At 41.5% G+C, this 26508-nt stretch overlaps 1 protein-coding gene across 2 annotated transcripts in view; it reads left to right on the top strand.

The window, feature by feature from the left end:
• The first annotated feature begins 1220 nt into the window (after positions 1–1220).
• Positions 1221–26508, top strand: part of PLCB1 (phospholipase C beta 1) — a 787019-nt gene continuing 761731 nt past the window's right edge. For both annotated transcript variants that reach the window (XM_056121100.1, XM_056121101.1), the window contains exons 1-2: positions 1221–1381; positions 26253–26330. In XM_056121100.1, coding sequence (XP_055977075.1) covers positions 1283–1381; positions 26253–26330 — 177 coding nt within the window. In that variant the 5' untranslated portion in view covers positions 1221–1282. The remainder of the gene's footprint in view (positions 1382–26252; positions 26331–26508) is intronic.

Consider the following 26508-nt stretch of genomic DNA (forward strand, 5'->3'; position numbering starts at 1 on the left):
TTACCATTTTCTAGTCTCTCCATCTGTGGATATTTCCAGTGACTCGATATCCACTCGAACACTGGTATTAAAGTTTTCTTTTTTTTTTTTCAGGAACACATTCTTGGGCCTAGATTTCCCATGAAGCATTTTCATCATCTAAGATGCTTCTTTCTCTCAACCTCTGCCTCGTTCATACACTAACATGGAGAGGAGAGGACATGAGAGAAAAGAGGAGAGAAGGGCGTGGAGGGGGAAAGGAAGAGGAACAGAAGGAAAGCAGAGAGAGAGAGAGAGAGAGAGAGAGAGAGAGAGAGAGAGAGAGAGAGAGAGAGAGAGAGAAAGAAAGAGACAGAGACAGAGAGAGACAGAGACAGAGAGAGACAGAGAGAGACAGAGAACTGTCCACAGGAATAGCAAACCTCCCAGGTTTTCTAGTATCCAAAACACGATAGAACCGGGGTGGGGGTGGGGGTGGGGGGGTTCTGGGGGCGTCTAGACCACAGCTGGGTCAACAACTCTCAGGCCCTTTAGCCGCTCTTTACTCCCCTAATAAATAATAAATTGCTTGCAAAAGACAATTGCCTTTGGCTTGGCGGCCGGCGCTGAAGAGCTCGGGCTAGTATTGGGGGGAGGTCTCCCCCACACAGTAGGAGCTGGCCTTTCCGAGTGACCCTTCCCGGACAGCTCACGGTTGGTTCCCTACCCAACCCGACTCCAGAGACACCCCGGGGGACCGGCTTCCCGGGGCTCCGGATCCCCCCCGCAGCCCCCGCGTCGGCTGCAGTGCGGCCCCGGGCCCGGGAGGTGCCGCTGTGTCCCCGCTTCCCAGCGCCTGACCCAGCGCGCAAAGTTGGGCTGCGAGCCGCGGGGGGGAAGGAGGGACCGAGCGAGCTCGGGTGGCGGGGAAGGGGGGGTGGCGGGAGGAGGTGGCGGGAGGAGGGGACGCGCGGGGAGGGGGGGGGGCGCGAGCGTGTGTCACTCGCCCGCTCGCGCCGTGTACGGAGGATGTGCTGAATGGTGCTGCGGCGCGGGATCGGCGGGCGGCTGCCAAGGCTCGGCTGCCCGGCTCGGCTTCTCGGCGTCGCCCTCGGCGGCTCGGCATCCTGCGCGCGGCGGGCACCCGCGGTGATGGGCCGGAGCGCGGTCCCCGCCTGCTGAGCCGCGCCGGAGGAGGACGTGCCGGAGGCCGGGAGCCCGCGCCCGTGCCCGCCGAGGAGGGCGCCCCGCGCCCCGCGCCGCGCGCCCCGCGCCCCGTCCCCGCCGCGCTCGCCCGGGCCGCCCGGAGCCCTGATGCGCCCAGATGGCCGGGGCTCAGCCGGGAGTGCACGCGCTGCAACTCAAGCCCGTGTGCGTGTCCGACAGCCTCAAGAAGGGCATCAAATTCGTCAAGTGGGATGATGTAAGTCCCGGGGGGGTGCCGCGGCCGGCGCGCGCGCGGGGCAGGGCGGCGTGGGGGTGGGGCGAGGGGTGCGTTATGCAATGAGCGCACCCGGGCCCGAGGGGCGGCCGCCCGCGCCCGGTGGCCTCGGAGCGCCGCCGGTGCCCTTGGGAGCCCCCCGAGTGACGTCCTGGGCGGGATCGGGCTGCTGCGCCCCCCCGGGAGGTGCTTTCATCTCGGGGGCCCGCTGCGGCCCCGACGGGGCCCGTCCTTGGCCCGCCCGCGGGCGGCTCCTGAGAGTTGGCAAAGTGGGGAGTGCGAAGTTGCGAGCAGCTGCAAAGTGTTGGCGTGGAAGCCGGACGCGTCCCTCTCGGCCGCCGGCTGACGCTGCCCCCGCGTCCCCTACATTGCCTACCCTCCCCACCCCACCCCCCCCCCCTTTGGAGCAAAAACTGCCTCGAAGTCCGGAGCTGTTGAATGGTTGTGAAAGATCTCGGTGCCCGCGCGCCAGGGGACACGGCGGTCAGCCGACAGGTGGTCGCTGGTGCCAAACTTTAGCGCCCGCCTCCGGAGAGGGGCCACTATACAGGTCTGGTGGGGACACACCTCGGGGGCTAGGGAGCGGCAGAGGTGGCCAGCGAGGGTCCTAGAGGACTCCGCGGGCCTGAACCCCTACGGGAAGGTTAGGTTTAGGGGGGAAGGAGAACTAGCTGGAGACTTCAGGTGGAAATAAATCCCTCGTAGGCGGCCGACCAAGATTTGCCTTATTCTTTCGCCAGGTGGGGCTGAGCTCAGTCCAACTCTCGAATTTCCAGCGTTTCCCAGGAGTCCTGGGTCCCAGGACTTGAAGGCACCGCGCCCCCACCCTCTGCGATTGTCTTCAGACACTCAAATCTTTGCTCTTGGAGAGAACATGTGAACCCGGGGTGTCATTCAAAGGGTTTGATAAGAACCGGCCCCGGGGAATAAAACTGAGCTTCCAAGTTTAGGAAATTTTTGTTCACGTGACTGAGACATCTCTTACATAGGAGGAATTATAGGAGAAAGAGGTGCTCTTCAGGCTGCAAAGATTTTTTTCTTTTTTCCCACCTAGTAAATTATAGCCTGTTATCCTCCAGGGTATTTTTCTTTAATCTTCTTAAGCCATTTTCCAGTGTCTGAAAACAATTTAAATATTCCAGGTAGAGAATCCAATTACTTAGCCGAGTGGGTCTGTGTCTATATTTTGTCCAGTTGGAAGCACAAGCAGAAGGTGGAGTCTGATCCACAGCTTCCTTGAAAGCTCATGCCACTTATTAAACGGAGTGGACAGGGATGTAAACAGAAGTCCGTTTACTGTGGACTTTACACTTTTTTCCGCTTCTGTCCCAAGCCTGCCAACCGGATGTTTTGGTCAATGGAATTCAGTCAAAACAATGAATTCAGACACAGATTAAGTGGTTTATTTGTGTCAAGGAAAACAATAAATAAAAATGCAATTCAGCAACAACCCAAAGTGCCTTCCCCTCCTAGAGCTCCTCACAGACAGAGCCTGTGTGACTGTGAAGTTCACTGAGTGAGTGGCAGAATGGAGAGAGCAAGAAACTTCAGAGAATATGTATATTTAAGAACAGGCATTTCAGCATGCATCTTTCAGCATGGATTTTGAATTTCTTCACAGTAATGCTTTTTAAACTTCGTTTTAAACCACTTTGTCTTGTCTGGAGGAAAATATCCAATGTCATGTTTGAAATGAACGCCTTTTGGAGAAGTACATTTTTCTCTATCCATGTAGATGATTGCTTTATGCTGTGCATTTATGTAGCTTATATTTTATCTTCTCCTAATGCTTCTGTGCATTTGTGTAGCATATAATTTACCTTTGCTTCCTAATGTTTGTGCCTAGACTAAGTCCTGAAGTAGAGAAGAAAGTAGACGTTTTTCTTGCTATTATACCCCTTATCTACTAGGTAGAGGAAATGGAAAATTTTTAGAGAGAAAGTTTTCAGTGAGGTAGAGACTATAAAATGTGCAGTGAAAATAATAGAGAATATTAGTTGGCACTGCCCCCAACTTTCCAAGTGAGAATCCCCTCTGAGCATTCTGATGGTGAGTTTCTTGGGGAGTTCTGCTTGATAGTTCTGGGCACTAAGGAGAGAGCCAATAACAGTATCTTTAATTTTATATTGGGGTGGGGGGAGTCAGAGAGTGCTCAGCCTGTGTCCCCAGGTGTTGTCTGGAATATGAACTGTGTTACAAGTTCTTGGCTTTCTTAGTTTTCATAGTGACTTTCAGATTAAGAGACTCAGATTCCCTTCAGTAGCCTTTCTTTATCTTCTCCAGCCATCATTCTTGTCTGCTCTTCCTATTTCATATTTACTCTTCTTGAACCAAATCTGTATAGGAAAGCTGTCTTACAATGTATGATGCAAAAAAAACGAGATCTTGATTTCAAAGGCTCAAGTGTCCCTGCCAGTCAGCTGTGTGACTTTAGGTTAAGCACTGAACTTCTCTGAATCTTTGCTGCCTCTTGGACAAGACTACAAGGATGCTTTCTTTCTCACCTACTCCTTCTGATACTTGGCGGGGAAGCCCAGAGGATAAAGTGGTACTTTCACATGAGCCTGCATCATAATCGCCTGCATGGAGCGCTTGCTAATCCTCAATTTTGGGGATGCGTTAGTCTCAGTTTCTGATTAAAGCAGTATGTAATGCAGCCTGAGAATTGGCGTTTTCCACTGGGTCTTGAGTGGTGCTAGTGCTACTATTGAAGAGGGAATCACTCTTTGAAGCCTCTGAGACAGAGTTTGTGAAAGAACTTTAAAAGTATGACACGGCAGTGCAGTCCCCCTGGCTTCTGTAAGTCTTGGTTGAATTGTGAATTCAGTTTTGTACATAGATTTGCATTAGGATAAATTCACCCAAATACTATCTCTTTTTTACCCAAGAGTTAGGAAGACCTCTATTAAACTGTCATAAACAATCTTTTTGGATGATTTGGTCTATTTTATGAGGTGTCTCAATGACTAAAGCAATATAAGACTTCTTCATATATTTCTTTTGAATTTCCTAAATACAGTGGAATACACCCCCCCCCCCCCACATACACATTCCCCTCTCACCCCCCACCCCCCAACATTTTCACTTGCTTCTAGTGCACTTCCTAGATAAAGGAAAGAGAAAAGTTTTGGAGGGATAAACTAGTTTGAGTTTGACCTTTCAACAGGGAGCTGTGTTTTCCCTTCGATTTTGATCCCGAGAAATACCTGCTGCAGTGTCTTCCCAGGGGTGCATCCCCGTCTTCTTGTCTGGAAGAAAAATACATACTGGAAATAACTTTTAAAATTTCTCAGATATCTGCTCTCACTTTAAGAACTGCTCTTTGACTTTACAAGGAAATGTTGGCAAACGCCTAAAGCATCCCACTGTAGAGCACACAGATGCATTTGAAAATGATGATTTGGGAAGTACTTAGAATTTTGAAGAGGTTCTCTTTTGTTTCCTGAGTGGTTAAAGACCCTTAATCACCAGTTCCTTTATCCTGAGCATCTAAGGGAATCTATGTCAGTTGAGGGGATGCAGTGCTCTGCACAATCTATTGGCAAACCAACCACTGGGCCACTGTCCTGGTGAGCCTGCAAATGCTTCAAGATTCACAGTCAAAAGCTTGGCACAGCCCCTTAATGGGACCGTAGAAAGATCATGGAGACTCTTTTATTATCAGGGAGAGAAACTACCCACCCTCACCCCCTTTTCCTGGTCATAATAAATTCTGGGAGTTTCCAGGAGGTATTTTAGTATTTGAACAACTGGTATTGATGTATACAATCTGCACATCTAGGCCAACTTTTGTCCTCCAGGAATCGAGCAGCAGAAAAAGGACTGATCTAGCATGACTGTTTTACATGATATGAAAGGATGCAAAGTTTATTCTTGCATTTATTTTGCATTTGTGTTTTAATCAAGTTTTGGTGGTGAAAAATGTATGTAAGGAAGTGTTTCTCAACTGGAGACACAGCCCTGAGGATCCTTAGATTAGTCTAAGTGGGCCAAATGTGAAAATTGCTTATATTTGCTTCAATAGGGGTCCCTATTTCCCAGGATGAGACTAGCTGCAAACTGGTAGCAGTGGGGCACAGTAAGGTAACTAGGTCAGATGAAGGCTGGCTACAGTCAGAAAAATGTTGAGAGATGTTGGTACAATAAATGGTGGACACTGGGATATGAAGAGAGAGAGAGGGGGAGAGAAAGAGAGGGAGAGAGGAAAGAGAGAGAGAGAGAGAGAGAGAGAGAGAGAGAGAGAGAGAGAGAGAGAGAGAGAGAAGAGAGAGAAAGCAAGTTTCTCCATCTTAGCAAGTTAGCAAGGAGCTTTGGAGGTTGTGGACCTGACCTTCCTTGTGTCTGGTGTTGGGCCTTGATCTTTAATGGTTAGACATGGAGAGAAAGATGAATAATCAGACTATATAGGAGGCTCTGCTGTCCTTAATTTGCTCCAGCTTAATTTGTTCAGCAATCCAGTTGTTTGTCCCTGAGCTGCTGGAGTATGGAAGTTTTGGCATCCTTTTGTTGTTTCTCTCGCTCCTCTCCCACCCTCCCAATTCAGGTTGCCTGTGGAAAGTTGTGTAATGTATGTTAGATTCCTCACCTTTCTTGTGCAATAGTTCTTGGTTCACAGAAAGGCTGTAAACTTTAAAGTGAGCTAATGCCCATGCATTTTGTAGTATAGACACACGGCATAGCTGTCTTTACATTGTTTTTCATCGATTGTAGACAGCCATGAAGGTGGTGAGTACACAGTACAGAACTCCTACAAGCTGCACTTTCGAAGACACAGACCTTCTTTCCACGTTCTTTGAAGTTTGCTTTATCATTTTTTATAACTTGGAAAGGAAAACCTGTTCTCTTAAAAAAGTTTGCAAATCATTCATAATTTTTCCCAATTAATAATTTCAAATACACACATGCTCATGTACATAGAGGTTCTTCCATGGTCCAAAATGAGAGTGTTCCCATGAAATACTTTGTAAGTTAAAATAGCATAAACTGAAGAAGCAATTACCATAAATTTATATGAAAAACTTGTCAGCATTTCTAGACCCCCAAATATCTTTTCGACTTATACCTAATAACATATAGAGCCTTAAAGCTTAATAACATATAATAAAGGCAGAACTGATGTCATGCACAGTCCGTATGACATAATATAGGGGTTCCAAGGGGCAAAACTTAAGTGTTGCTACTCTTCTGATCTGGATGCATGCTACTCCAGAATGAAAACTTAGGAAGAAATGCTGAATAAAATTTAACTTTGCTCCTTGTGGCATTAAAAACAGATGTGGAAGGAGAGGCTGATAAAATCTCAAGGCCGAACTAGGCTGCCAAATCGAAGAAAGACAAAACTGACTGTCTGTACTTCCAATGCACATACACTGGCATCAGATGCATCCATCGAGGACCTGATGGTACAAGCGCGAAAGATAAATATAAGTCTTGCATAAGAATGAACTTCTGGTCTGGAGCAATTGTAGCACGGGTAGGACGTTTGCCTTGCACACGGTCGACCCTGGTTTGATTCCGCCATCCCTCTCGGAGAGCCCGGCAAGCTACCAGGAGTATTCTGCCCAGAGGACAGAGCCTGGCAAGCTCCCTGTGGCATATTCAGTATGCCAAAAACAGTAACAAGTCTCACAATGGAGATGTTACTGGTACCCACTCGAGCAAATGGGTGAACAGTAGGAGGACAGTGCCACAGTACAGTAATAACTTTTAAAATATTCAAAGAACATGTACCTATGTGCAGTGGGTGCCTAGTTATGATGCCCAGAAGGAGTTAACAGTTAAAACTCTTGGTCATGTTGACAAGGCTGAAGTCTCATATTATACATTATATCTTTGATTTTAATTTTTTTCGGGGGGAGAGGGGGGCTGACCTGGTAGTACGTAGGGCTTATTTATCCTGACTGTTTTCTCAGGGATCACTTCTGGCAGTGCTTGGGAGTCCATATGCAGTGTTGGGGATTGAAGCAGGCTTTGGCTGCATTGGAGGCAAGCTCCTTACTTAGTGTTTACTTACTATGCAGAGAGAGAGAGAGAGATCTTCAAGAGAGAACACGAACAAACATCACATTCAGATGTCCATAGATCTTCAGAGCAGTGATTGCGCTGTAAACTGAAAGAAATTACTTTTCTCAGACTAAGGTGGGATGAATCTCCAAGGTTGAAAACGCAGCTTCATTGTATGTTTTTGAGCAGAGCAGGGAGTTGGGACCACCCCATGATGGTCAAGGGCTATTCCTGTCTTTGTGCTCAGGAGTGACCCCTAGTGGTGGTCAGGGGCCCCTGTGTAGTGCTGGGATTGGAACCACTTTGCTGCTGGTAAGTCGTCCTCTTTAGCCCTGTCTAGTGTAGAGCGTATTTTTTATTTTATTTTATTTTATTTATTTATTGAATTTCTGTGGGAAAAGTTACAAAGCTTTCAGGTTTCGGTCTCGGTCATGCAAATATCAATCACATTTCCCTTTACCAATACTTATTTTTCACCACGAAGAACCCCAATACCCCCCCCCCCCCCCAAGTCTGTGGGGTAGATGGATTCTAGTTAACACTCTGTCTACTTTGACTAGCTTCATTGTTTTGATAAAAGTGGCATCATTATTATTTAGACTTTAACCCCCCCCCCCCAAATCAGCCATGCTGAAAAAGCATTGTGAAATGATTTGCTTTCTACAGCTGGGTTCAAGAATTAAATGATGTCCTTCAAGTATTTCTACTGAGAGTCAGATAGTTAAGAGATTGGTCTCTGTGTTTCTGGGGCCGTGGACGTGCCGGAGAGCTGCTCGTGGGGGGCAACTGGTGACCTCGGTAGGGCGTGAAGGATGGGCCGGAACGCCCCCCCCCCCCATCCCATGAGATATCCATCGCACCCCCACCCCCGGCTCAGACCTGCTCTCCACAAGGCTCCCATGCGGCCACCATCTTTCTTTCCAGAGAGGAGAGGGCGAATGGGGCAACACCCTTTCCCCTCCGGGCAGGCAAGATGGCGCAGATTAATGCATAGTCCGTTTGCTTTTCTTAGAGCGTGTTTTGAACATTGGCTTGAAGTAAGTTTCAAAAGTTTTGATTGCTGAGTTATTAGAGAAGACTGGGGAAGCACAGAGTTGCCTTAATGACCTGTGGATTTGAGGCCTGTCACTCCCTCTTCTCCGCTTCTCCTCCAAACCTCCAAAATATTACTCCCAGTTTAAACAGGTAATGATATCTTTTAAATTCGTAGTCTCTTGCATATTCCCCAGTACCTTATATACAATTTAAAACTTTCGCATTATGTAGGATCTACCGTTTCATTTTCAGAACGTTGAAAGGAGAATGGTGGCAAGATGACGCTGATGAGATTGATGAGGGAGCAGAGGGGAAGGGTGGATGAGATGGCCGATGAGCAGCAGGCACTTTGGAAAGTTTCAGGGGGGGGGAAGCACTTAAATAAATATGCCCCGATAGGTCCACTTGTTTTTTTTTTCCAGATCCAAAGGGCTTTTGTGAATCATGGAGAGATGGCAATTACTATGTAAATGTTGGAATATAATTTTTCTAGGTTGGAAATGTAGCCCAGCTCTTGCCATGCCTGTATAAGACCCTAGTTCTAATCCTGGGGACTGAGAATAAAAAGAATATAACTCTTCCAAATGGAGTCCAAAAAGCTATTTCCAGCTTTTTATCAGCATGTGACATGCCTACAGCAAAATACACAAATCTGTGTCCAGCTGGGTCAGTTGCCACAGATTGAATATTCTCATGTAACCAGCAACCCAGACAAGAAATGGCCATTGCCAGTTCCCTGGTTGCTAAGGGTTCCCCACATAGTGACACTGCTCCCCTTCCCTGTCCTCACACACTAGGGTAACATTTATCCTTAGATATCTCTAGATTGCTTTGATCTGTGTTTAATCTAATAAAGCTACCCCCCACTCCATTTTCAATAAAAGCAAAACAAATTCTCTGCAGCCTAAAGCATTTTTGTTATTGCTGAATGGACCCTCTTGAACAATAACAACAAGAGTGACTGATCTTCGCTTTAGATGGCACTTGATTAGGTCCATTGTGTCCTAGGGTGAAGTCTGAGATGTAAAGCAGGTGTAGTAAATGCCCTGAAGGAGGAGACAGTTAATCAAAACTCTAGTAATTTCAGAAGGAAATGTGATGCCTACAGGCTGTTATTGGCAGAGTAACAGCAGAAATAGAGTGCTGTTTCAGTAATATATTTTTCTCTCATAGTTTATTTTTCCCTCTGATCTTGCTTGATTTTGATATTTCCACCCAGAGTACCTTAGGCTAATTTGTTCTGGCTATCACCATATCTTGAATATGTCCCTTGAATGTTTAACCTATCATTCAACCACTTCCCATTATATGTACCTGCAATAATGTTTAAATAGCACAGGAACATTTTACCTTTTTTTTAAAATGTCAAACTTGGTAACCTGTGGTTAAATGTTCCTTTATCAAGATTGTTTTATGTTGTGAACAAGGAGTGCTGGTACAAAATGGAATGGGATTGGTTGTGAACTGTTAACTAATGCTATGTGTTTGTAGCCAAATAACAAATCCTCACTACCTAAAGATGTTATTTTTGTTTCAGTTACTGAGCTAGATGAGGTTTATGCTGTCTTTGCTTATTGTACCATAAATCCCATCAGCACAGACAGACTTTACAATGTTCTCTTTCCCCCAGCCTACTTGTTATCTAACTCCCCCCATCAGCCAGGCACCCCTTTATATTAGGAGGCAAAGGAACTAGAGATTTATTTTCCAGATCAGCTACCTATGAGAACCTAAGGAAGCCATTGATTTCTGTAAAAAAATGCACTGAAATATCATACAAAGAGAATTTGATCCTGGAGAGTTAGAGTCTTTCTGGTGCTTAAGTGGTAGAACACACTCAGGATTGTTGTACCCCTGGACCTGGTATTGCCCATTATCACTCAGAGGGTGTGATCCCTAAAATATGTCCTCTGGTTCACCTCTGGCTTCTTTCAGTTCTGATATTTATGATATTCGATTTTGTTCTCTTCCTTACATATTTAAATTTTAGTATTTAGCATTTTTTTACATTTAGAAATAAAGATTTAAATTCTTTCTAGTGGTTTTGATTAGGTCTGCTTATTTATCAGGAAGCTCAATTATTATAAATGGGGAAATAGTTTACTTGAAAGCTTAAGCAAAAGAACATACCATTAGTACTTAAAATTTAAAACATCCTAGTCTGTCTTTTTATTTTATTTCACATTATTTATTTATTTATTTATTTTTTGCTTTTTGGGTCAAATCCAGTGATATTCAGGGCTTACTCCTGGTTCTGCACTCAGGAATTACTCCTGGCAGTGCTTGGGGGAAACTTATGGAATGCTGGGTCGGCTGTGTGCAAAGCAAATGCACTACCCGCTGTACTATTGCTCTGCCCCCAAATTCACATTATTTAATTCTCATTTTTTGTCCTTTTAATTTCAGTGAGGTTTCATGAGCAAAGCAAAGTAAAGTAAAGTAAAGGCCCTCCCATTGATCATCGGATTTGCTCGAGCGGGCCCAGTAACGTCTCCATTGGAGACTTTGTTGTAACTGTGTGTGGCATATCGAATACGTCACGGGGAGCTTACCAGGCTCTGCCGTGAGGGCGAGATACTCTCGGTAGCTTGCCGGGCTCTCCGAGAGGGGCAGAGGAATCGAACTCGGGTAGGCCATGTTGGCTGCGTGCAAGGCAAACGCCCTATTGCTGTGCTATCGCTCCAGCGAAGGACTTGAAGGGCCCAAGTCCTTCATGAGCAAATTCAGGGAAAATGGATTAGTTAGCAAAAAAATCATTTACAGCTGAACATGCTTTATGTCAATAGATGACATTGATTTTTGGGAGATTAAGAGATTATTTTGCTGTTAAAAATAAAATTTTCTTCGGAACTTGTTATTAATTAGGTTTTATTTGACCTAATTAATTTGATTCATTTTCTGGAAGAAGTTATATGTGCTCAGAAAAAGGAATTGGAAGACCAGAGAGCAACTCAGCAAGGGTTTTCTTGCTAGGTAGTGTATATATGTAATATGTAATATATATGCATATATATATGTATATATATATATACTGTAAAACTGTAGTACTGTCCTCCCGTTGTTCATCGATTTGCTCAAGTGGGCACCACTTGGGGGAACCTTATGGGATGCCATCTCCATTGTGAGACTTGTTACTGTTTTTGGCATGTCGAATACGCCACGGGGAGCTTGTCAGGCTCTGCCATGCAGGTGGGATACTCTCAGTAGCTTGCCGAGCTCTCTGAGAGGGACAGAGGAATTGAACCCAGATCCACCGCTGCAAGGCCCTACCTGCTGTACTATCCTCCAGCCCGATTATAATGTAGAGTCTGGAAATACAGGGTTACTATTATTAGTTCCATCTGGTTGCAAATAAACCACACCAAAGAAATTCATTAGTTTGAAACTTGAGGGAAAAATAGCAGTCCACCTTTATGCGTCCAGTGAATGTTTCTATATTTATGTGAAATATTTTAAAAAGTTATTGTCTTCTGCAATTGCTTTCCAGTAGTCTGGTTTGAAAGTCTCTGAGTATAAAGATGTATTGGCAACAAAAGCAGCTTCCTGTTCTCAGGTTTTACTTCCCCTTTGTCTTTATATAAATGCGCCTGATTTTTTCACTCCAGGAGTTTCCTCTTGATTGCTTGCTCACCATTCTGAAGGTGATGGGTCCCTGAAAAGGTGTTCTGAGGTCATCTGTGGAAGCTCAACCTGATGTCCGCTTTTCCAACTCTTATGTTGGGGATTCTGTCAAGTGCTTGCTTACCTGTCTTATAATTAAATCTCTTTCTGTTCAAAGTTTTTGGAGAGAGATCTGTTTCCTGCACCAGCTTTGGTAAATATGGATTTTTATGATTCTAGAATTTCATGACTTTCTATTCTAATGTGCAATAATCAGCTAGACATCCCAAAACACAAAATAATCACAAAGATGCGTAATGTTTTTTTCAGTATCACTTTTGAATGAAATGGAATTTTCCTACAGCCTACTTCTAGAGTTCAGTATCAAGGATTAGTCCCAAGAGCAGGCACCAATACTTGGAAAGCACTATTGTTTATTTACATTCTTCTCAATTCTGTCATCAAAATAGCTTTGAGTGGTAGGAAAAGAGTGAGTGCTGTTACTCCCACTTTACATAAGAGAAAATTGAGGCTACTGATTCGTAACTTGCCCAAGGACATGCAATTAATTAGTCAGAATGTGAATTTAAAATTAGATCTTCTGCTTAAAATTCAGGGCCCATTCCTATCCCAGTCCAACTATGATTTCTCCAAACAGAGTATTGTATTGGTAACAAAAGACTTTTAAAGAAATTAATTGACTTTCCTGAAGAATTTTACCATTTCAGGATTCATAGAGATAAGACCTACATACCAAAATAAGAGCTATCTGAACTTACTCATTTTGATTAGTCTGCAAAAAATAGCTCTTTTTAAGGTGTATAAAGTCACTTGTTGTTAATCCTATATATAGTATGGAAATCCAAGAAAACATTATTTTGTTTTGAAACATGGAGGCTGGAGTTAACTTCTCTTCTATGAAAGTTCTGCATCAGTTGGCCAGTTCAGAAAATGCACATGGAAAAATATTCAGGAGTGAAGTTAAAACAAAGGTCACCCCTCACCCCATTACTTAATAAGTGACACTTTTGTACACAACATGACTTTTTAATATACTTTTAGGTTAGGGCATGTACTTCTCTGCCTTTTCCTTTTCTCATTATACTTGCAAATATCTTTTACTGTATATCATTTAGACTAGTAGTAGGGTTACTAGGAAAACACTGACCTTGGAAAATTCGGGCCATGGTAAGGATTTAGGAAGGGTGAAGGATGAATCATCTGATCCAAAGCAAGACTATGAATGGTATTTAATTCTTGGTCATATGGATTGAACATGCAGATCTAGACTACCTGTGCCAGGAAGGTGGTTCTCTTTATATTTAGCTTATCTGGGAACCCTATAAAACTACAGTTGGAGCTAGGGATTTTGCACATACATTGCATGCACCCAAACCAGGTTCTATCCCAGCATTACGTAGCCTTCTGGGTACCACCAAGGGAACCCCAGATGAAGCTTAGCACCAGAGGCCCAAGCAGCACCACTTCCTCTGACTTTAGCATTGAACTTCCCGCCAGGTTGGTTGGATGAATATCCCTAGAACTAGTCTCCAGGCTTCCTGAGAACTGCTTGAAAGTGCCCCCTTCAAAAAAAATAGTAACAGCTGAAATCAAATTAAACCAACCAAATAAATAAACACATGGAACTATTAGTAACATTAGAGCATTGGTCTCTTAGACATTTTGGTGATATAGAGAAAGGGTAACTATGCACATCAAAACCATGATAGTCAGGGACAGACTCATAGTGCAGTGGGTAGGGTGCTTGCCTTACATGTGACTGACCAAATTTTGATTCCTGGCATCCCATATGATCCCCTAAACACCACCAGTATTTGGTTATCCCTAGGAGCAGAGCCAGGAGTAATACCTGAGCACTGCTGGGTGTGGTCCCCAAACCAAACCTCCACCCCACTTCAAAAAAACACCCCATGAATGTCAATGTAACATAAGCATGTGATTTAAACTATAGTAAGTACATTTAGAAAAATGTTAATTTAAATAAAAATGAGGTGCGAGGAGGGAGAGCACCTAGAGTCTTAGGTCATAAGTTGAAGGATTCTCACTCTTACTGTAGGTTGGTGTTGGAATGTTGAATGCTGAATACTCTCTTATTAACAACTCTGTGAATATGGTACCTAAAAAAGTACTCAGACACAAAATTACAACTACTTTCTTTTACTCATCTACTTTGCCTGTTAGAAAGACATCAGAAAATACTCCAGAAAATGTGAAAGAAAGCAAGTGTCTGGAATGTTTCTAGTTTATAGTGGTTCACACACTAGAGGCACATGTAAACATTTCTTGAGAAAAAGCAAAATTTTATACTTTCAGGAGACCTTCATGAAATACCACATATAGTAATGGTTGGGCAGATCTTCTCTCCATTTGCCATTTCACTGGAAATCTACCAGTGTCTGAATATCTCTGTAAACTTAAATAGGATTTCCTTGTGAGTTCAAAAAATGAATTTCTTTTGTCAATACAGAATTGACTGCTTTCATAGCATTGATATCCTGTAAAATCTAAATGTGACCCAAAGTTGAGTGTATAATCTATTGTTGGTCAATATTGGTTGCAGTTATGATGCTGAATACATTTACATCTCTTTATTCTGAATGTTACCAGTGGCTTTTGTTTTCTGAAAAAGATGCCCATGTATCACACCCAGGCATGGCAATGAAAATTGCCTCTTAAAGAAATCCAGAAGTGGTAGGTGTCACTGAATAAAGGGATTACTATTATTCAAACATTCTATTGTGATAATGATTTGCATGATAATACATGTGAGTTTTATTGCTAAAAGGAGAAGAATATCAAGTTAAAGATGCTTTATAAAATAAACTATTACTGTCATGAAAATTTTGCCTATACCATTCCCTCTGTATAGAGTACTTGGTAGTCCCTGGCACATTGGGTCATTGATTTCTTTCCTTGCCCCTCCCACTTTAGCTCCTGAAAGCTCTCACTTTTCTTCGTGTTCCTGGGAGGCAAAGCCCTCCAGGTTCTGTGCCCGGGCTTCCTGGTTTTACTTTCATCCCCTTCTCTGACAGTATCTCTCTGTTATTGTCTTCTACAGACATAACAGTGTGCCTCTTAGAAGAGGTATAAAAATCCCAACATAAAATGCAGCAGTGTCTTCCAACCCTTCTTTCTTTTTTAGCACTTACTTTCTCCATATTGGAATTGTAACTCATATACATCTGTCTCCTTTTCCCCACTTTCTACCTATTCCTTCTATGCCCTCTATAGTTTTATTCTGCTAGTGCCAGTACTTTGAAACTTCTCTTAACAAGGCTGTTGACCACCTGCTAGGTACCTGTCCCAAGGTGCTTCTTCCTTGCTGCGTGTTCTGCAGTATCTTTCTGCCCATCCATTTATCATTCGTTTGTTAAATATGTAGCACTGCCTTTTCTGAGCAGGACATTTTGCTCATGTGAATTTATGATGATAAATGATTATCAGATTCTCACTCTAGGAGTTTCTATTCTACTAGGACAGAGATGATACATAGTGATATACATTTTTCATTGTTATTATGGTAAAATGTATGCAGTTTCCCTAAAAGTTTTACATGTATATAAAGATCTGAATCATAAGAAGGGCTTAAACTAGCATGAAGAGAGAGAGAGTGTCAAGACAAGGAAAACATCCCAGCTGAGCATTGTAAGGAAGAAAGTTTTGGCACTCAATTGGCTAAGCAGAACATCTTAGAATGCCTCACTGAACTTGGTAACTCAGAAAATGCTGGCAAGATGGCAAAGGTTTTTCTAGCCATAGGTTTTATCATAAAGTCAATAGAAAGCCATTAAAGCGATGCTTTTCAACCTCTCACTATTGACATTTGGGGCTAGATTATTCTTTATTGGGGAGTCTGGCCTGTGCATTGTAGGGTATTTAGCACATTCTTGGCTGTTTTCCATTAGTTGCTAAATACAAACCTTCCTCTGTGATAACCAGATTTGTCTTTGGATATTACCATGATTCTCTAAGTGAAAAATTGTCCCCAATTCAAGTATACGAGTATAAAGTACACCATTTGTTTAAAATCTTAACTGACTTCACAAGAAGAGTCATTTGCTATTGCAGGTACATACACACATAGAGACAGACATACACGTACATAGCCAAGGAGCACATGGAAAATGTTTGACATTATTAGTCATAAGTCATCACATAAATGTAAATTAAAACTATAGTGAAATGCCACATTACACCCTCCAGAGCTATCTTACTGAAATAATCATCTGATGTCTCCACTAATCACTGAGCACCTGGGATGACTGGGGGGACTTAATTTTTGTTCCAATCTCTATTATGGTTGCTGAATTGTCTTGCAAGGTATTGAAGAATCATGTGTCCAACCTTTTCCTGTATTGTGCTAAAGGGATATTTTTAAAAGTCAAACATCTTTAAATAATTATTTGTCTTTTATTTCTTATTGAGGTAATATTGATTTACCAGAATATAAATATTTGTTTTAGGGGAACAAAGTTACCCTACAGTACACACTACTGAAGTACCAGTAATTTCCACTCTAGTCTACTGGACTCTTCAAGTCTACTCCCCTTTCTATCCTCAAGACTTTTACCATGTTCAAATAAATGACTTATTTGATGTTGTCTCTTCTTTTACTTGTTTCTTGAAATAGTTGGTAATTGTTTCCTCCTGACTTATTTCAATTAGCACAGGCCTTCCAGTTCCATTAATGTTCTCAGAAAAAATTACATTTTTCTTATAGCTGAATAGTGTTCCATTATGTATATGTAGTGTAATTATCTCTTGGGACAATTGGATTGTTTCCAGGTCTTGGCTATTGTAAGTAGCAGGTGATGAACATAGGTATGCCCATATCTTCTTGATTTATTTTTTTAATATGTTCTTTAAATAGATGTATAAAAGTTGGATTTTAAAATCATGGTTGTACTATTTTTAATTTTTTGAGAAATCACCATAGTGTTTTTATAGAGACTGTACTAGTTAACGTTCCCACCAACATCTTGTTTGTCCAATCACTGCCAACCCTTGTTGTTTCTGGCTATTTGATACTGATCATTGTCACTGTAAGATGATACTTTATTGCTAGTCTGATCTGCATTTCTCTAATAATATTATTTTTAATTTTTTTCTTTTCTTTTTTATTATTTTTCTTTTCTATTTTTGGGTCACACCCGGTGATGCTCAGGGGTTACTCCTGGCTCTGCACTCAGGAATTACTCCTGGTGGTACTTGGGGGACCCTATGGGATGCTGGGAATCGAACCCAGGTCGGCCGTGTGCAAGGCAAACGCCCTACCCGCTGTGCTGTTGCTCCAGCCCCATTTTTAATATTTTTTCATGTGCCTGTTCACTGTCTATTCAGTTCTCCTCCCCATTTTTTATGTTTTGTTGTTGAATTCTCTGAGTGCTTTATAACTTGAGTAGAAAGATTTATTTTTCTTGGCTATTAACTCTTAACATTAATTTGATGTGTAAATATTTTCATTTTTTCAGTAGGCTTTTTGTTTTAAGTGATAGTTTCTTTCACAGTGTTTAGTTTGGTATAATCCTATTTGTTTTTAGTGGAGTCTTAAAGGTTTTCTACATACCATGTTAGCTTAATTTTTTCTAATTTAAATATCTTTTACTTATTCTTTCTAAATTGCTGTGACAGGGATTTCCAATACTATGTAAAATAATAATTTCAAAACTGGACATACTTATGTTGTATCTGAAAGTTTCAGGTCTTTCTCACCCTCCCTCTCTCCCTTCTCCCTCCTTCATTCCTTCCTTCCATTTCCCCTTCTTTCTCCTTCTTCCTTTTTCCTTCCCCTTTCTTTCTACTCCCCCTTTCTCTTTCCTTCTCTTTCCCATTCCTCTTTCTCTTCCCCTTCCCCTTCTTTCTCCTTTCCTTTCCCTATTCCTTTCCCCCTCGCTCCCCTCCCCCCCCCTCCCCTCCCCTGCTTCTCCTTGGAGAGCCTCCCTTCCCCTCTCCTGTCTTCCCCTCCCCTCCCCTTCCCCCTTTTGCCATTGAGTACCATGTTTCCTGTGGATTTTTTTTTTTTGCTCTGGTCACGGTCCTCCCGTTGTTCATCGATTTGCTCGAGCGGGCCCAGTAATGTCTCCATTGGAGACTTTGTTGTTACTGTGTTTGGCATATCGAATACGTCACGGGGAGCTTGCCAGGCTCTGCCGTGTGGGCGAGATACTCTCAGGAGCTTGCCGGGCTCTCCGAGAGGGGCGGAGGAATCGAACTCGGGTCGACCATGTTGGCTGCGTGCAAGGCAAACGCCCTACCGCTGTGCTATCGCTCTAGCCGTGGATTTACTGTAAATTAAACTTAATATGTTATGTTTCTCCTCTCCCCATTTATTGGGAATTTTGTAAAATCATAGATTACTATTTTAATCTTGTCCAAAACTTCCTCTATATCTATTTATATTGTTGCGTGGTTATTTCTTTCCAAAGGCAAATAATGTTGCATATCCTACTGTTTTACATTCTCTAATTTGGACATTATTACATCTCAGCCTTCTTTATTTGGGTAAATTTAAGGCATAATATACCCTTGAAGAAAATTTCCATCAATGCAGATGCAAATAGATTTTCTTAACTCATTCTTGAGTTAAGAAAGGTACTCTTGCAAGAAAGAATAACTTTCTTGCACCCTATGTGCAAGAATACCTTTAGGTGTGTGTGTGGGTGTGGTGGTGATATAATCAGAGGTGCATGCTGCACCGCTGACAGTTGATAGATGTCACAGATGATTTTATGTGACCCTTATAATTCACTTTCCTTTATAGAAGCCGTTTTCTTCCCCCGTGTCTATGTTTGCCACATTTGATTATACTGCAGTTCTGAAGCAGGTCTTGGCAATCCTTGTTGAATATCACTCATTATATATTTTTGTTGGCTCTGTGGTATTGATTAGTTTAGAATGCATGCCTTTTTCCTTGGAGGGAGGGAGATATCAAGCAGGAAATGAAGCCCATTGTTGATTCATGGCTAGCTGAGTCAGAGGATCATGTGAGAGACCACGTGGTGCTGTTTGGGCCCTACAGTGCCTCGGATTACCCAGACCACCCCAGTGGTGCTTGGATCCTTCAAGACTACACCCTACAGTGTGCAGAGCTCAACAGGTAGCACCCAGTGGTGCTTGCAGTATCATGTGGTGCCAGGGATCGAACGTAAGTCCTCTGGATATGGTCATGCTCCTTTAGCCATGTACTATCTTTCTGCTGTAGAGACCACACCTTGATTAACAAATGTGCTCTTGGGATAGCGTTAGAATAATAAAATCAGTATTAAGTCCAGATCATAATCCACCTTGACCAATGAATTGTATGAGGAGATACTGTGGATTCGTGGACTGTGTCAGCCCTAGGGTTTAGGTTCAGTGCTTATATTAGCTTAAAATAATGAAGCTGAATAAACTAAACAAAAATTGATTTTCTCTGATTTGGGAACTTACAAATTCTAGATCAAAGTGATGGCAGAGTTGGTTCCTCTTGAGAGCCATGAGGGAAGACTGTTCCAGACCTCTCTCCTTGGCTTGTAGATGACTTCGTTTGTCCTCACATCATTATTCCTCTGTGTCTCTTTTCTCATTTGCTCTTTGTAAGGTATCCATCATAGTAGATTAGAACACTACTTCATACATTTAGATTATTTGCCTTTATCAGTGCATTCTGCACAGAAAATCTTACCTTTTGAGGTATTGGGTTTGCACCTCAACATATGGATTGCTGTGTTGTGGTGGATGCACCATTAGGGCCATAATATTTAATCCAGAATGTGGAGTGTAGAAACTAGCACCGGGGGCTGGAGTGATAGCACAGTGGGTAGGGTGTTTGCCTTGCATGCGGCTGATCTGAGTTCTATTCCTGGAATCCCATATGGTCCCCTGAGCACTGCCAGGAGTAATTCCTGAGTAGCAGTATGAGGGCTTGATTCAGATCATTATAGAATTGACATGTAGCGAATGTAGCGAATCTTTTATTTTGCACCACTTTAACTGTTAAAACTAGGCTCTAGTTGCGGCATGGAAACTGCCCCCCTCGTTCAACTTTTGAACTACAATTATTTCACCAGGTTTTCTTTGTGAAAAAACAAACTCCCTGTGAACAAGAAACTTTATTGACCCCCAAAGGTTTAAAGCTGCATTGCTCAGTAGAAAAATAATGTGATTCATATAGGGAATCCAATATTTTCTAAACATTAAAACAAGGAAAATGCCTCAGGTGCATTGGTGGGCTAGAGGAGTGGATATGGATATATCCAAACCACAGAGCCAACAACACTGTAAGCATGAAACTCAAACTACAACAACCAGGCTTACAAATGTACCTGTCATGGAAGCCGGTGGGGCAGTAGTCAGTGGGCCAGAATCTGGAACTTTAGTGGTGGAAATTGACCTTGGTGTTGACATTATATGCCTGAAATTTTATTATGAACAACTTCATAAATTACTCTTTCTTAGCACTGTAGCACTGCCCACCTATTGTTCATTGATTTGCCCAAGTGGGCTCCAGTAATGTCTCCATTGTGAGACTTGTTACTGTTTTTGGCATATCAGATATGCCACGAGGAGCTTGCCAGGCTCTGCCGTGAGGGAAGGATACTCTCAGTAGCTTGCTGGGCTCTTCGAGAGGGATGGAGGAATCGAACCCGGGTTGACTGCATGCAAGGCAAACATCCTACCTGTTGTGCGATCACTCCAGCACACTCTTTTTTAATAAAAGAAAATTAAAAAACAGATGTGATGGTTTAAAATACATATTCCTTTCGCCATATGATCAGTATGAAAAAAGATTAGTGAGATATTTTATATTCTTGTTTTTGTTTGTGCGACACGTCTCCATCAAACTACACACCTTTCAAGACTTTAATAGCCAGGTTGACTTGCGAATAAAATTTGAACACCACAAGTACAGAACATGCTTTCTCAGTTGGGGAAAAATCATTAGCTGAGAAGAGAAAAATGACTGTGGAAGGACAATTTTTAACTCTTTTAAAAAGAACTGTATAAGAAGCAGACATTCAGCATATAAATGGCTCTTCATGATATCTGTGGCATTATAATTTTATGGAGGATATTTAAGAAAACAATTCTCCAAAATGCTCCTTAAGCAGGGCAATAGAATATGTTGAGTAGTATGAGTTTGAAGATTTAATTTCCCAAGCTTTGTTACTATCTGACCCAGGTTTTCTTGAGAAAGTCATTTTAAAAAATATTTTTATTTAGGCACCGAGTTTTATAGTGCTGTTAATAGTGGAGTTTCAGGCACACAGTGTCCCAGCTCTGAACCCAACATGTATCTGTTACTCTCCATTAATGAACCAAGTTTTCTCTCAACCCCTTCACACCCCCACCTCCATATCAAAATGATTTTTAAATTTAATTACAGTTTGAGATACCTGTTTCTTGTAGTTCTGACTTTTATGACTTTCGATGTATGCAGTTATCTAGTTGCTGTACCACCAAAGTGTCCAAGTTATTTAAATCGAGCTTGTATCTATTTTATTTTGTGAACTGGAAATATTAGGATTGTCTTTCTCTTAAGTTATTATCAGAGAAAATATCCTCTAACTTCATGCAGTAGCAGTTAGCTCAGAACAAATGTTCTAGGTGTGTTTATTCTTTCACAGATATTTTTTTTAAAGAAAATTCTGATCGGGTGGGATTTTAGAATATGCGTACCATTGTCATTTCATCCTAGTTTCTTTAGGACCTGTCTTTTTTTAAATAAATATTTTTTACTGATGTATTTAATGGGCTGAAGCGATAGCACAGTGGGTAGGGCATTTGCCTTGCACGATACCAACCCGGGTTCGATTCCTCCACCCCTCTCTGAGAGCCTGGCAAGCTACCGAGAGAATCCCGCCCGCACAGCAAAGCCTGGCAAGTCTCACAATGGAGACATTACTGGTGTCCACTCGAGCAAATGGATGAACAACTGGAGGACAGTGCAGTGCTATGTATTTAACATTTATAAAATTAAGATTTAATAATGTTCACTTAATCACTTAACTTCCCGTTAGTCGTCGATTTGCTCGAGCAGGCGCCAGTAACATCTCCATTTGTCCGCGTTGCGTGCTAGTGTAGCCCAATGGCATCTGTTCGCTCTGGGAACATGAAGAGCCTCAAACTGATAATTCATGATCTTGATGAAGAAGTCTGACCATCTGGTAGGTGGGCGGCCACGCGGTCTTTTGACATCCCGTGGAATCCAGTCGGTAACAGCTCTAGTCCAGCGGTCGTCTTCAAATCTCATTACGTGACCAGCCCATCTGATTTTTGACACCTTGGCAAACAAGACAGCGTCCCTGATTCTTGATCGTCGACAGTTGTCAGAACTCCGGATTCTTTCTTTCAATTGAGTGAAATGTGATATTCCAAGCATAGCTCTTTCAGTTCTTCTTTGGGAGACCTGAATAGCGTTCTCATCCTGTTTGCGTAGGGCCCAGGTCTCTGAGGCATATGTTAATGCAGGAAGAACAGTGGAATCAAAGAGATGTGCCCGGAGCCGGAGGTTCTTCATCCTTTTAGTTATTTCGTCGACGTTCTTGAAAGCATTCCAAGCCGCTCTCTTCCTCCTGCGCAGCTCGGGTGCCAGGTCATTTGTCATGTTGACTTCTCGACCTAGGTACACATAGCTGTTGCATTCGGAGATGGTCGTTCCGTTGAGAGCGAATGGGGCCTCAGGAACGAGGCTGTTTCTCATAAACATTGTCTTCGTAAGATTCAGCTGTAGTCCTACCTTTCCACACTCATGATCAAAGTCGGCCAGCATTTGTGCCGCTTGGCTGATGTTTGGTGTTATTAAAACAATGTCATCAGCAAAGAGGAGGTGGTGTAGTTGCCGACCATCTATCTTCACTCCCATTCCTTCCCATTCCAGTCTTCACATGATGTTCTCGAGGGTGGCACTGAAGAGTTTCGGTGAAATGGTATCGCCCTGCCGAACCCCTCTCTTGACATCAATGATTACTACTTTGTAGAATGGTGAGATCCTGGTAGTGAATCCGCAATACAGCTCACGGAGGATCCTGATGTATTGGGCTTGAATACCCTGATTGGCTAGAGCTTTAATGACCGCTTCCGTCTCAACAGAATCAAATAATAATAATGTTATACCAGTATATTAAGATACATTGTTGTCTTATACAGGCTCATTGATGAACAATCCATTGTAATAAATAAGGGATTTTGTAAATGCTAATGTTAATTTCAGTAGCTTTCTTTTTTTCCCCTAAACAGTTTCTCTTACTATTTTATGTTGAGTTTTTGTGGAGGTCCTTTATTTTATTCCTTCACAAGTTTTTATTTGGTGTCTAAAGACTTTTGGGGGCATTCATGTAAATTGAAGCCATGACTTCATATCATTATATTAGTCTTCACTGTTGAGGAGACATGCATATTCACTCTTGGTAAATACTCCCAAGGTAAACAGTTATTCGTAAAATTCCTTATAACTTTAATTAAATTAAAATTTAACTTTAGAGAGAGTTTATGCAGATGCATATTTATATTTTAAGCTCACATATACTTCTTGGATATATATGTCTATGTATGTACTTCCTGTGCCAATAGATTTCGAATTGTGTTTCCTGAACTATAGCAGTGTAAGCATCACTAAGAGCATATTAGATCTGATGAATCTCACCTCTATAGAGATCTAGTAAGTAGGGGAGGCCTAGGAAAGGCCCTGTAAATCTATATTTTAAAACACCACTCTGGTAAACTCAATGCACTGAAGTTTAATGGTCACTAACTTATAAAAAAATACACACGGATGGAAAGTTAAAGACAGAAATAGAGCATCAGGGACTTTTTCTGCAGTCAATTGCTGCAAGAGTCACAGTCCACCTCCAGTTCCTTTGGAAATTAGGGATGACCAGATATTTCAAATTTCAAACTAGAACATATGTTCTGAGAAGTAACACTTGAGATGTGGGCTGAGGGGATACTTTGGAATGGGTGAATATAGACTTGAAGCTCTGTAGGAGGTGGGAAAAAAGGCAGGTGGAATTAAAAATGGATATTTATGTATTTCTGGGTCAAATCATCCCCTCATGGCAAGAATGCCAAGTTCTAGCTGATCTTGGAATGTTCGAGGTGATTATGGAGAAAATGGGCAGGGAGCCGAGTTAAATGATCATTTAATAGGAACTGTGACTGGATGAGTTGATCAAGAAAATACTGAATAAAGAAATTTTAATTCTGAAGGAGGTGAAAGAATAAGCTATGAGTAGAAGTAGCTGACATAAATGAGACAGTCTAATTCAGTGTCCAAAATAATAAATTATTTTATTTTCCTGGGTTCCTTTGCAGTGAATTATCACCTACATTTTATTGAAATCTTATTAGATGATTTTGAAAAGACTGATATGAAAAAGAACTTACCTGAGAATATCTTACACCTACATATTGATTTCAAATTTATTAAGAAGTGAATTTTGTTCTTAAGCAACCTGTGAGCAACATTCACTTTGCCCAAGCTTGGAAGAGTAAACAGTAAAACAAAATTGAAAATACTACTGTGACTTATTGATATATTGCTTTGGAATCTTATGCACAGAAGCCTAAAATATTCTTTGGTTGTAATATTACATTTTGAATTTTATGGAGATGGCTCAAAGGACTATTTTAAATTTGGGACCTCTGGTTTGCTCTCTAGGACTTCATGGTCCCAAAAGCGCCATGGGAGTAATCTATGAATAATTTGTTAGGAGTGGTTCGAAGAAATGAACATCAAATTAAATCAGATTGGTAGTTCTTCGAAAAGTAACCTCACAACTCTCATATAATCTAACACTTTTGGGTACATAGTGAAAATGTGCTCAACTGATATGAGTAGAACCACATTCCTAGCAGTTTAGCTCATAATTGCCAAAGGGTGGAAACAGTCCAGTTGTCTATTGATGTTCAAATTATGTATATAATTGGTATGTGTGCATTTGGTGGAATACTATACAGCTTTAAAAAGGACAGCTATTCTAAATCATGATACTGTAAACAAATAATGATAAGTGAAATAAACCTAGTAGAATACTAACTAGGGATTTGGATATTTGGTCTATTTTCACCTTTTTAGGAAACAACAAATCAAAACACTTGGTATCCCCCCTGAAAAAAATCAGCCTTCTTAATGTGAATAAACAAAGTGCCTCCCAATTGTTCCTACAGCTAATCACACTTCCTTAGGATCCCTACTAAGGTGCGTTGCCTTTCACTTTGGGAAGCACTGTTAGAATTTAGATATACCATTTAATAATGGGTATGTAAAAATTTGAAAAGCTTGTAATTTTTATGTCTTTAAAAGGTGCAATTCCTGCAAAGCATCCAAGTATTTCACTAAAATCCTCCATACCCAATGGCATGTTCTTGGGCAGATGGTGTGCCTTTCTGAAATTTGCCAAAAGAAAAGAACACATATTTTAGAAATGGTTAGTCCTATAATTACAGTGCATGCAGTTTTTTCCCTTTATAATACGCATGCTTTTAACAGAGACTGTCTATGATGCTTTATTTTATCCTGTAAATTTTAAATTGGCAACAATGTTGTGTATATCTTTCTGAATATGTAGAATATGACCTTACTTACTGTTACCTTGGACACAGCACTAACGGCTGGATTTACTCACTTTGGTGCAATTAAAAATTATTCTAAAGAATAAATATAATTTAAAATATCCTCAAGCTTGGGTTTAACTTAATTTTAATTATTTAAATTATGTAGTAGTGCTTAATGTTTAAATTATTTGGGTCATGAAATAGAGCTTTCTTCTTTTTTTTGAGGGGATATCATATCTGGTGGTTTTATGGTTCTGCTTCCTGTGCTCAGGAATTGCTTCTGGCAGTATTCAGGGGACCATACAGTGGCAGAGACTGACCATCTTTCTGCTAACAAACCATGCTCCCCAGCTATATCTTTGGGTCCTATGTATATAGCTTCTTAATAGAAAACATGTCAATATCTTAAATATGTATGGATAATAGCATTTTCCTTTGCAAGTAATGTACAAATATTTCAGTTATTGATGTCTTCAGTTATCTAATAGTTTTATAAAGTTAAAATGCCATGGTAAAGTTTGGGGAAAATTTTTAATAATTAATGACATGGGGAAAACCCTTCACAATTACCACTTGTTAAATAACCCTGGGTGGGACTTTGTACAGTGATATAAGTGTTATAAATATATATATATATATATATATATTTGTATTTTTTTAGGACTCCACTATTGTCTCTCCAATTATTTTGAGAACCGACCCTCAGGGATTTTTCTTTTACTGGACAGATCAAAACAAGGTAAGAAGTGAGATATGCATTTCTTCTATTTTCCCAGTTGCTAATTTACAAAGTATTTCTCTTATCGAAGTATAATTTGTTTCATAGGTGACCTTTTGCAATTTATGTAAAGGTTCTCTACTTAAAGAGAAAAATCTAAGGCATTCTGTCTTGGCCTTTCCTGAGGACTCTAGTCTGA

Source organism: Sorex fumeus, unplaced genomic scaffold (genome assembly GCF_029834395.1).
Source record: "Sorex fumeus unplaced genomic scaffold, SorFum_2.1 ptg000044l, whole genome shotgun sequence".
In the NCBI taxonomy this organism is placed as follows: domain Eukaryota; kingdom Metazoa; phylum Chordata; class Mammalia; order Eulipotyphla; family Soricidae; genus Sorex; species Sorex fumeus.